Here is a 12,752-nt window from a genome sequence, read left to right as displayed (position 1 = left end):
TGTTTCTTCTGTATCCCCAAAATGACAGCTAGTAGACCTCCATTGATTTTACTGTCTCATATATCAGTGTGAACTGGGATGAGCTGTGGCTAGAGATCTAAAAGTTACGGTGGAACCCTGTCTGCATGTACATCAACCAGGGGGTGCTCTATTAAAAAAAGGCAAAAGCCTTTCTTGGGACATATTGACAGGAACACAGCCCTTCAGGCTGGGACTGCTCTCACTATTTGGCCTTGGCTGAGCTAGGGGTATTGTACTTTGTTCTGGGCAGGGCAAAGATGTAAGATCCAAGAAAGATGTAGGCAAACTAGAGAAAATCCAGAATAGAAGAAAATTCCCAGAAACTGGCTTGGGAGGCAAGGTTGAAGGAAGCTGACAGCTTAGAAAAGGGGAAGTTCACAAAAGGACAATTTAACACCCTTCAAATGCATTCAAAGTGTTAAAAAGAAGATAGGGTCAATTTTTCTCTGTTCATTAGGAATAAGAAAGGAAGTAATTGGTTTAATTTTTCGTAAGGTATATATAGACTAGATATTAGTAATACCTTTCTGTTAAAAGGATCGTTCATTGCTGAAACAGGTTGCCTAGGGAGCTTGTGATTCCCAGTCAGACTTGCTGGGTTTTTTTAGAAAATAATTTAGACAGATGTCTATTGAGGATGACCCAAATATACCCAATTGCAATTTGAGCACTGAATTGGAGATACGGAGCTTCTGTGGTTCTTCCCTGCCTCTACATCTCTTTCCATGAAGTCAGCTTTGCTAAATGACTCAGCTTAGAGAAATAAAATCCAGCTTAAGCCATATCTGCAATGCCTTCTCGTAACATGTTAGAGGAGGACTGGGTGAGATGAGATTGGCTCTGGGTTCCAGCTGCTGTGTCCTTCCATAACAGCTCACAAACATTCATTATGTGCTGATGTGCTGAGGAAATGCTGTGTTATGGTGATGCTGTGGTATGTGTTAGGCAGTCCAGGAGGAGGATGCACGAAGGTGTTGTATAGAGTCTGTGAAATTTAAATGTGGTAGGGTCAGCATGAAGTTGGGCAACATTACGACAAAAGATTTCTTTAACAGGCTGCTGTAATATGAAGTCAAACCTTCAGGTGAGGAACGCAGTGGAGAAAATAGGATGTCATTTGCCTTTTTTTTCTTTATTTTGAAAACCTTCATTAATTTTACAGTAACTTGCTTGATAGATGATTGTTCTGCTGTGTAACTACAGGTGCTGTGGTAGGAGAGTCTATGATTTTTAAAAACAGATTGACTGCAGTTCCTTGCAGTACGGAGCCACAGGTGCCTGTGCTGAAACGTGAATACAGCTTTCCCCAGCCTTGCGCTGATTTGGTTAAGGGAGCCTACGAGCAGGGCTCTGAGGCACGGCTTCGGACTTTAATTTCTCACTCCTCTAATGACAGGATTCAGAGAGGGACAAAAGCATATTCACAAGGCAGCAACAATTAGCAAGACAGATACAGAACTTCAGTCTGTCCTGGCTGCAGATCTGGCTCCCAAGGGTCATTACATATGAATATGTTAAAAAGGCAGCAGATGTCTTTTGCATTGCACACAAGACAGAGCAGCTTGTTATCCCACTTGCACTTACGTTCTGCTAGCTCACAGTCCACAGTGTGCACCCAGTGGAGGGATCGCCCTTGCAAAACACTGATAAAAGGGTGTCAACGCTGCAAAGCTGAGCGCGTAGAAGTTAGGATGGTGCCTGAGTGGAGGATGTCAGCATATTCTGAATTCTTCCGCTCCCAAGTGAGCACTATAATGGAGTCTGTAGTTCTTCTGCAGGCTCCTCTGTCCTGGGGGGCTGGATCGCTTGTACTCAGTAAATGAGCTGCGATTGGTACATCTGCTTTGTGCTCCGCTTGTGTGGTCATTGCCCTTCTTATTTTCTTGGTGACTCTTCAGTCCCTGACCTGGAGACAAAATTGTCTGTGAATTTCATGTTTTCTTTCTCTCGCTTTTTTGGTGTATGAGCTTGTGCTCCCCAAATGAAGAAGTCATCTGCAGAACCCCAAAATTGCAAGCAGTATTAGCCTCATTTTTCAAATTACGAGGAAAGGAGATTTTGAGCATTCCCTTTGATCTCTGGGCCCTGCTTTTTTCTGGTTCTGTTCATTGATAGAAATGTCAGGTTGAAAAAGTGATCTCCCTAACCTCATTTGCAGGTCTCGCTGCTTACCAGTGCTGCAAATTCAGATCCAAAGTCCCAGCTAGCCAAATAAACTTGAGCAGCACTCAAGGACCGACTGTGTTTGAGAAGTTCAGCTAAAATATCTGTGGGAGAGGCAGGCAGAGATTACAGTTTACCTGGATATCTCATAGCCATCTCAAACACAACATGATGCTGTCTTTTCTATCCTCCCTCTCCTTTGCTGGACAAGCATGATTCCTTTCCTGAGTACAAACTGTCTTGTGCACTGAATGAGGCAAGGGGCCTAGGGAGGAAGGTGAGGCAGATGATTGTGCAATTAAAGGACCTGTCATAGGCACAAAGGAGATTTAAGGTAAATTGAGGTTGCAAAACAGATACAATGCCATACATAAGAGATAAACACAAACAGTAAAGCCACAGAAAGAACAAATGAATTCAAATGAAAGCTGTTTATGAAGAATGGTATCTAATAGCTGAGCTTATGTGAGATCCCCAGCTACTGCAAGTCATCAGCAAATTTCAGTGGAGTAGCTGTATTAAATACCACCTGGGATCTGCTCTTTGCCTTTTGTGATTTCCTTGCATTGAGTTCAAAAGAAATGTGTGCAAGTTTGATTATGAATGCTATTCTTCATTAGGAGACACAGAGAAAATTAAACTGAGTTTCTTAATTGTTGCTGCTGCTGCTGCAGCAACGGATATACATCCGTCTCATTGGATTACTGGTTGGGATGTCGTGTCTGTTTTTTCATCAGTGCTCATAAAATATTAACATCCCACTATAGCACTTAAAAGTCTTATTGTATTAGGGAATTTCTCTCCTTCCCTACAGCAATTACATCAATTTGCTACACACTGAATGTTAGCCATTCTCCAGTTTTTCTGTTTGTGGAAGGGAAATTTGGGTTCTTCCTGGGATTTCTAAGTGGTGCTCTTCATCATAGGAAGGATTACTGCCTGCCTCAAGATCAGTGAGAACTGGAAATAAATACAAAGAGGCATGTTAGAAATTAGAGATGCATTCCACCTAATACAGGACATTAGAATTATTCTACTCCACGTTTGCTTTAATGGGAAATTCAAAGCCACTTGCTAAGGAAACATAAAAGAGATCCAAGCTGGTTTTGTCTGAAGTGCCTTCATCATATGGCATACAGCTAGTGAACTCTACTTCCCACCAACCTTAAGGGCAATTCACTTTTTAGAACTGGAGCAAAGTGAAAAGTGGAAATGTCACAGAGCAGAGACCAGTGTGCAATAGCTCCTGGGTCTCTGTAACTAGCTTTCTCCCTCCCCCCCCCCCCAGTAAGGAGTGGTCTGAGTGGAACAGGGAGGTGAAGAGTCACTCCATTTCCTAAATACAGAGAAATCATTATTTCTACCACCTTTTAAGAGATACCTACTTCCTCAGTGCGGTGCATTTGTAATGAGAAAAAGCTATCTATGATGGATAGCCTCCTTTCCCAACAGTCCTTTTTGCATAGAAATGATGGATATGAAGATGGAGGTCCCATGTCACTGTGCATCTGTTGAGTCTGAGGTGGAATAACGTGTCTGCTCTTGCTTCTCCTCCTCTGTCCTGTGGTTTGGGCCATATGTTTCTTTACACTCACTTTACACTCACTCGATTTCACGTGTATAACCTCTACATTTGATCCAGTAGTACTGCCCAGAACTAACCTTAACTGCCCCCTGAAGATGAGAGAGGAGAGGGATGAAGCCAGCTCAGGAATGAAAACAAGAGTGATGTTACTACATCAGAGAGCAATGAGGCAAATAACGAGGACCTAAAAGCCAACAACAAATGGATTAAAAAAGCAAATTACAGATTGTAGTCTCTTAGGAATATTTTTGCAAGTAAAAAAAAGTTAATACATTGAAACCATAAGTTTTAGCAGGAAGGGTGTATGGGCTTGTTGACAGAAAAGAGATCGAAGGTCCAATGTGGAATTGCTGATCAGAGAGTGGGAAGGAGGAACATATCTTTCCGTATGACATATAAGGAACATCAGATCAGTCCCTGTGCAAGTGGTTTTTTTTTTTTTTTTTTTTTTTTTTTTGGTAATTTTGAAGAGTGGAGCTGCTCTGTGAGGAGGGGCTGAGCAGGCTGATCACAGCATAGTCCAAACCAAGGGCTGGAGCACTGAGGTGAAGCATCTGGCAGTGCTGAAGCCAAGCCAGGCTCTGCTGTTGACCCTTGGAGGCAGTTAATCGAGTACACACTTAACTGTCTGCCTCCAGCCATCCTTCACAGTAATGAGCCTGAGGTTAAACATACTTACTTGATTGGGACCAGACTCTGCAAAAAAAGCACTGATGAAAAGGCCTGATGTGTTTTAGCCCCACTGGGTGCTGCACATGCATGTAAACCTGTGGTAGGGAATATACTCCCACATTTTCATGAAAATTCAATTCATCTTGGCCAGAATCACTGGAGTCAGGGCTGTACAGCTGTGACTCAGCCCACCCATCTCCACCCAGGCTAAACCTCGCCCCCTCCTTAGGGCTGCAGCCCTCTGAGATGCTCCTAATTCTCATTTCCAGTTTCCATGTCAGTGGCAAAGAGGCTGCCAGGTGGCTGGAGGTGCAGGTACTGATATGCTACCACCTTGCTTTATCTGACTACACCTTTATCAATTACTCCTGTTTTTGCTCTTAAAAACCAGTGGCAAGGTATGATACTTTATACTTTTAAGGCCTCCTCTAGACACTCAGATACTTGCTGAATTGTACATCTAATTTGCATATGCAATTACTATAACTGAAAGTATAAGTCCTGTATGTTGAAGTTATCCATCCTCCAGTGGATGTCACGTGCCTTTACAGTTAGAGTAATGGTATGCACAGGTTCTGGGCGCTCAGAGAGCAGGATGACAAGCCTGAATCATTACGTGCTTGTCTTTCTATATGAAATACCAAAGCAATTAAAAACAGTTTCTTTAAAAGAGGGGGAGGGATTGGTATAGCTGTCTGGAGGGTTGGCGACATTAGTGCCATTTAAGAAAGTGACAATCAAAATACTTGGGGTTTAGTTTTGTGGACTGTGCTGACTATGTTAACATCTGGAATAGGTTTTGGAAATGTCACTTCCTGTAGGCTTGACTAGGAAACCTAGTTTAATGCTCATAAGGCCTCCAGCTTGCTGCTGCTTGGATTGCAAAAAGAAAAGGCCAGAAGAGATAATACGCTTAGACATAGCCATCATGAGTTTGAATTTCCTCCCCCCAGGTAATGCTACTTGTGCTGCCAGAGCTATACATTTGCAGTCCGTGGAAACAAGGCCAGGGTGAAGGGCTGTATCCATGAAACTGATACACAACGTATGCGCAACCATACTCACTAGAAGTATGCCCTTATGACATTTTTAGCGTGATACTTGTTAATTATCAAAGGCATTAACTTACTTCAAAGAATATCAGTGGTAAGAAAAACTAAATTTCTCCTTATTCCATTTTGCTTCCTGTCAATTTTCTCCGTAATATGCTGTTTCCTTTAATTTCTTTTTAGTCCAATAAATACATTATAGCCAACTCTGGCATTGACCCGAGCACCTTCATTTTGACTAAAAGCCATCTCTGCCAATGGATCACAGAGCAACCTTTCCAAAAGCTGGTTTTGCTGAATCGTATTTTTTAATGACTAGGAACACTGAGAATAATTTTGTTTTCCTCAAAACAACACAAACAAATGAAACAACTCCAAAGGCCAGATTTTGGTCTTTGAAATGGGGTTCTTTGCTTCATGCAGTACCGCTGTTCCTCGCCTTGATAGGCCACGTTCATGTCTCTGCAGGTCAGGGCCAGCAGCGGTGGAGCCACAGAACAGGTCCAGCCTTGAGATGCCAAGGGGAACCAGGAGCCACTGCCTAGCTTATGCTGAGTTTTCAGAAGGGCCCTCAGTCGTTTAGATTTCTGCATAATTTCTAGTGTGCACTTGACTTCTAGCATTTCTTGTGTAGGATCCAGGATATCTGCAGCCTTTGGTTTCCACTCATACCTTTAAATACCGAGGGGCTTCAGCCATGCTAAAATGTTTGGGAATGTAGAAATTGTCCTTCTGTTTTTCTATTGATGCATATCTTGGATCAGTTTGGTGAATACTTGTAAGGCAAAATGTTGCTCCTTCAATGTATTTTGAATTTCTTTGTATTTTACAGATCAGTATCCTGAACAACAGAAAGATTTAAATCGGGTGCATGGCCATGCTTGTTTATTTTTCCCCTGCATAACATGAATAAACTATAGTTTTTCTTTTTTGACTGTTTAGATATCTTCCATCTACTGAAAGAAGAGAAATGATTGGGTTCTTGCTTGTCTGATTGCTGACTTCTCTCTTGTTTTGTGACAGCAAATGGGACCTCAAGCAGTCAGCTGTCTACACCCAAATCCAAGCAGTCTCCGATCTCCACACCCACCAGCCCAGGGAGCCTCCGTAAGCACAAGGTATTACGTTTCTTATACCTTACTACATCTGTTTCTTTCTTAGTCTGCTCAGATATGTAAGATATTTAATTCAGGACCATATTCTCTGGAAGCGCAGCTCTGTAAGTTGAACCAGTGGAGAATTTGGCCCATTACCTAGAAATATTGTCACTTTGGGTGCTAGTGACATGATGAAAAATCAGTATCAGTATTTGAAAGAATTCCTGGGTTACTGATAAATACCGTCTTCATATAAATCTTCCTCTCTTGGAAAACTTAAGTGTTGGCAAATCTGGTGCATTAAACAGCAGAAGAAACATGAATGTTATTGAAGCTGTAACACTTCATTTTAGTGCTGCTACAAAAGGAATTTTTTTAAAAAGCTTTACGTCATGCTCTGTTTTACAGGCAATAAGTGACTTTTACTGGAGGTGTACTAATTGTGTTCTGCCATGGTAGCTGTTTTACCTAGTAACATCCAAGCTGTCTAAGAAGTAGCTAGCAGTCCTAGCAGAAATCAGTAAACTTGGGCTGGCCTTGTAGATGATTTTTTGTATTGATTTATTTGAAAGGGGTACCAGTAGTCTTAGCTTTTCATGGTTCTTTTTAGTGTCTCCCCACTGAATCCAATTTGTCATTTCCATGGGTTTTCTTATGTCTGGGATAACTACAGTGTTGCTATTTGCTTCTTCCAACAGCCTTTAGATGGAATTTGAACATAAACTAAGGGCTAAGAGGAAGTCAGTGGGATTTCTGCTTTAGAAATCAAATGCCGCTTGAATTTATTAATCAAAATTTCCTCCTCAGCCTGAGTTTGATTTTGAAAGAATTGACTTGAGATAAAAATCTGGAACACTAATTACAAAATTGTGATGGTGCTGAGGGTTTGCAGTCAGCCGCCACATCATTTGTTGTGGGTTATATTGCACAAGTTCAACTCATTACTTTGAAGATTATATTTCTCAAAGTGAGTAATAGTAGCAGAAGTTGGACCAACGGTGTTGCGATGATAGAACAAAGCACAGAGAAGTCAATGGGAAGAACCCTCCAAAAGTCCAGTGGGCTTTGGATGACACCCCTAATACATAACACCTTGGATCATAGACCTTTGGACATAGGGTTCAGTGTCCTGGGGAGCCGGGGGTGGAGTTACGGCTTCTCAGAAATCATGTCCTTAACATATTTGCAACATATGGAGAGGTTGTAGCCACTCCGCTTTGACTGAGTTTAACAAAGGCATAGCTGAAACCAGATGAAATTGGTATTTTCCTCAGGACTGCACTCTGATCTCAGCTGCTCAGCTGAAGTCTGAGGAAGCCTACTGGTTTTAATGGAATGGGTCCAGATTTATTATTTATTTATAACTGAGAACAGGATCTGGCCCATAGTTTGCATTCAACAGCTGTAAACTGCAAACTGCATCCTTTTCCTCAGTAATTAAGGATCTGAAAATACTTTCCAGACACTGCTTCATTTAGGTATTTGGAGATGATGATTTGCTTCCTGGTAAAGACAAGTATAAACTCACCTTCTTTAATGTTTTATGTATATTTTCGGCTGGCTGATTTATGACCTTTGCAGTGAAATCCCAGAACATCCACAATAGTGGATGGTGATTGCTGAAGGCAAAGCCAATCCATCTGTGAGCTTCTCCACTAAATTAAGCCAATCAGCAGACATGAATGTAACATTTTAGATTACCAGAATATTCATGCATCATTGTTTTCCTCCTAGGAGCTATTTCCTGCTTATGACAGTATCACTTTTCTTTTTTTCCCCTAAAGTTTGAGTGATAAATGCTTAGGGTTAGTTCACCATAAAGACATATTTTACCTCTTCTCATGTCAGCATTTGTTGTGACTCCCCTTTCTGTGTATTTATGCTTTGCTTTATTTTGCTCACAGTTATTCCTTGTGCATAGGTCAAGGTTCAAAAAGGACCAAGGAAAGCTTTAGCCCTAGAGCAGGATGTATGGAACTAGTGTACCTAGTTCCATACAGAAATGTAAAGAAGTGGAATAAAATGGTATCCCAGAAAGGGACCCTGAAGAACTTTTACATTCAGTGCTAGATTCAAATAATAATTTGGGGATTGTTTTCCTAAGCCTTCTAATCGATCCAAAATAGCTTAAAATACAGAGCAAATCATAGAACAGGTGGTTTTTCTAGAAAGTGATCCTAAGGACAGCTGTTAAAAAAATAAAGTAAGATTCTTTATTGTGCACTGAGATTCAAGATGACCTATTTAAGGAAAGATCTTATTTCATGCATATGCTACAATGAATATATTGATCCAGAAGTGATTAAAAAAAAAAATCTCAAACGTATCACTGAACAACCATCTTTCTTTTGGCACAGAGATCCACTGTGCAAGTAACCTGCCTTGATGTTAGCCATGAACTACTTGGCTGACTGGTTTGCCCACCCCATAACCAGTGACCAAGATACTCACCCGATCCCTGTGAAGTACATGGAACTGGACTAGCTGACTGCTCATGAGCAAAGTTGGCAACTAAGTGTGTGAGTTAACATTTTCTTATTTTTCCCTACAGGACTTGTACCTGCCTCTGTCTTTGGATGACTCTGATTCCCTGGGAGATTCCATGTAAAGCGACATGAAGCTAAATGTCCATATTGCAAGCTATGGTTAAGATACAGTAGAGTACTTCTGCCAAAAGAAGCAGATAGGTGACTGGTGCTTTCAGATCAGACAAAGGACACACAGTTATATGTCATTTTTTTTTCTGTGATTTATCCTCCGTGCCACAAATCAACACCTATCAATCTATAGAGATAGAGGGATACCATTCTTCTCAGTAAAGTTATAGGGATGCAAAATGGACAGTGCCAGTAATTTTAGGCCAGAGTGCCAATGACCTGTACATTTCTCATTTACTTCTGTTATTTCTTCCTCTGCTGCAACTACATGATTTTCCTAGTGATAGTAAAATAGCTCCCCTGGAAGAATGCAAATCAATCTCTTGCTGACCAATCTGCAAACTCAAGTAGAACAAATTATATACTTCACCTGTCCAAACTGCCAGTGTTTGCTAGCATACTTGCTTCTCATTTTCACCCCTGACTGTAGCACCTGCATGCCAATTAATACTGTTTTTGTTTCTGGAGGACAGGGAGGGAAATGACTTATTAGTTTGAAGCTTACTATGCCAGCAGAAGCTTGGAAAAGATTGGGAATGGCTGCATAAGATGCTAACTAAAGTGAGTACAATAGTGATTCTTCAGATATTCAAATACTGGAATATTTTATAGTGATTAAGCAAAAAAAAAAAAAAAAAAAAAAGTCAGCTGAGTTGTCTAGAGTGGAACAGCTTTCATATATGATCCAAAGATACTGCTGGCTGATGACAAATTTTATACTTACTCTATGGTATCTCTCTATCTCTGCTTACAGTAGTAATGCCTTGTAAACAGCCAACACTGAAAACACTGTGAAAATTTGTTTTCAGGTCTGACACCCTATAGGTCACTTTTTATAACAAAAAATCAATACACTTTTTATAAAGGAAACCTTGTATCTGTGTTTTGAGAGTAAGGATTCAAGCTCCTTCTTTTTTATAAAAGCTGGTAGTTTTCTTTTGTTTAAAAAACACATTCAGAAAAATGTACAAAAAAAAAAAGCCAACCAACAACTGCAGAACAGTAATAGCAACTTAATTTAGATATCTTCTTGTCACTGCCAAAACAGACACTTGTAGGGGAAAAAAAGGAATCAATTCAAAATATTGAACGTTTTGATAGTTTTTGTAATGTTTAAGGCTGCATATTCAGTTTTTTACACTTCAGTATTCCTAACTTTGGCCAGATTCTCTACTTATATAACAAATGGAACTTTGTGGTGTTCAAAAAACCATATTTTAAGAAACTCTTCTATCGGACAAAAACAAACAATGTATTTAGAGAAATCTTTTGCTTTTATTAATCAATAATGACTCCTACAGAATGCAAAGTTCATCTATTTATGCAAGGCTGGTGGTTTTTACTACACCGAAGCTTTGTCATAGGCTAGCTGGCATTGCCTCTATTTCTCATGGAATATGCTTTGGATGAAACTGAGAATTACAGAACTTTACCTAAATGAAATCCATGCAATCAAACCTTTCTTTGTTGCTGTATTTGCCTTTGTTTCAATGTATATACATATTCCTTATTCCTTTGCAGCCCCTTGTGATTAGAAAGAATTATAATGTTGTGATGTTTGACCATACATGAATGCTGGGTTGTTCCCAAAGCCACTCACATTTTTGCATTACTGGTATGAAACAATCTGTGCAGGTTGTGTCTTCAGAGGTTCACACAATGATGCATACAGTGCAACTTAAAGAGCTGCATCTGAGAGACAGGATTGGGAATTGCTGAGGGGTCAGAGCTGTTGTGCACCAAATTTGCACCCTGTAGTCTTAGTGCTTGATCACTCACACTCAGAGTTTTGCACAAGAAAATATTTGTGCCCATAAACAGCTTTGAGTAACACTCTATGTCCGCTAAACGTTTGACGTATTGTACATAGACGCCCACATCAGTTTGAAAGGATAAGGGCTAACATTGAAGCTTTGTGGGGGGAAAGTATAGTCCTGTGGACACAGCGTAGCTGCTGCAGTCAGGACACCTTCATTCGGCTCTTGGCACTGCTAGATTTGGTGTTGGAACTCAAGCAGATCTCTTGGTAATCCTGTGCCTCAATACGTCTATCTGTGCTATGGGGATAATGCTGCTCTACCTCACTGGGGGTTGTGAGGCCAAATGTTTGCTAACGTTTGTAAAGTGCTTTCAGATCCTCTGACAGAAGGTGCTATTCTAGGTGCAGATTTGGTTATGGGTGCTAATTTTGGGCTGTTTAATCCTTTGGGTGCTACTGTAGAGAGAATAAGGATGTCAAAGGCCGCTTCTGCCTTTCCAAGGCCCCTGACTAGTAGTCATGGCCCTGGTGGTTAGAGATAATGGATTTGAACTCCAATCAAAGATGGTGTCACTTCAGTGACAAGCCATTTTGCTCACAGCCAGTGTCCAGTGCAGGACACTCACCACAGGTGCACCAGGAAAATCTAAATCTTTGATATTTATGAGCAGACTGAAGGGCTAGAGCTGACAGCGATATGAAAGGAGTCTGAGATGTACTTTCCTCCAGCATCCATCAGTTCAGTTTGGAAAAGGTAAAGCAGGATGGCAGAGGGTAAATGGGCCTGTGGATGTGCTATGGACAGTTGTTACCATTGTTGAGAGATTATTACTTTCCTTTCCACCACGATCAGTATTCGGTTATTTAAAGATGGCTTTTCTGGTGGAGTGTGCTAAGGAATCACTGAGGTCATCTTTCCAAGCTGCAAATGCTCCCTTGGGAGTGGAGTTTTGTTGGTACAGGATCACCTTGCAGGGGGCTGAGCCCAGCAATACTTTTGTGGCATTAGCAAGGGAACTTGAAGAGACCTAACAGAAGAGAGAAAGTTCTTCAGTGGGGGAAAAATAGCCATTCAAGCCAGCAAAAACCACAAAGAAAACAGGGTATGAGGTCAAACTCCCAAATTTTAATAAGCAGGTTTTTAGATAGAAATGCCTGGGCAGTAGGTAGAAGTCAGTGAGCATTTCAGCCGTAACATATAGGTAAGTCTGTATTAATGCTGATATTGCATGAGTTCGTGTACAGAAATGCATGTGGAACATAGTATACATTCAGCAGTAGGTATTTTTGGCTTTGTAGGATCATAGATTTGAATATGAAGACAAATAATGCACAGGCATCATACCTTAGTCATTTAAATATAGGGACAGCCCTGATTCAGAAAAGAACTTAAGCATATGCTTAACTTGCAGCTTGTGCTTTACTCCTGCTGATTTCTCATGAGGTGTTGGCTTGGGCTTGGTCAGAATGCTTTCCTGAACTGGAATGAATTAGGAGTTACTTTCAATATGCTATAATAATTCCAGACCCTATGATTTCCTGGAGCAGATGATAGTAATTCCACTATATACTCCAGAGTTTACTTTTTATATTTTTTCTACTTTTATAAGCACATAAAACTCCACAGGATATGAGGATTTGCTATATTAATTCTGCTATAAAGGTCCTGTCTAATTTCCCTCTTGAGGCTGCCTTTAGTGTTTTCAGAGACTAATTGAATCACTAAAACTACACTGCTTTAAAGCAATG

At 40.7% G+C, this 12,752-nt stretch overlaps 1 protein-coding gene across 2 annotated transcripts in view; it reads left to right on the top strand.

Annotated features, from left to right (window-relative positions):
* The window catches only part of DCX (doublecortin), a 74,915-nt gene extending 63,454 nt beyond the window's left edge, over positions 1–11,461 (top strand). For both annotated transcript variants that reach the window (XM_062584445.1, XM_062584444.1), the window contains exons 6-7: positions 6,514–6,608; positions 9,139–11,461. In XM_062584445.1, coding sequence (XP_062440429.1) covers positions 6,514–6,608; positions 9,139–9,195 — 152 coding nt within the window. In that variant the 3' untranslated portion in view covers positions 9,196–11,461. The remainder of the gene's footprint in view (positions 1–6,513; positions 6,609–9,138) is intronic.
* Positions 11,462–12,752: the final 1,291 nt, after the last annotated feature.

This window comes from Rhea pennata, chromosome 11 (genome assembly GCF_028389875.1).
Source record: "Rhea pennata isolate bPtePen1 chromosome 11, bPtePen1.pri, whole genome shotgun sequence".
NCBI lineage: Eukaryota > Metazoa > Chordata > Aves > Rheiformes > Rheidae > Rhea > Rhea pennata.
The sequence above is the reverse complement of the archived record's forward strand: the minus strand, read 5'-3'. Positions and strand labels throughout refer to the sequence as shown.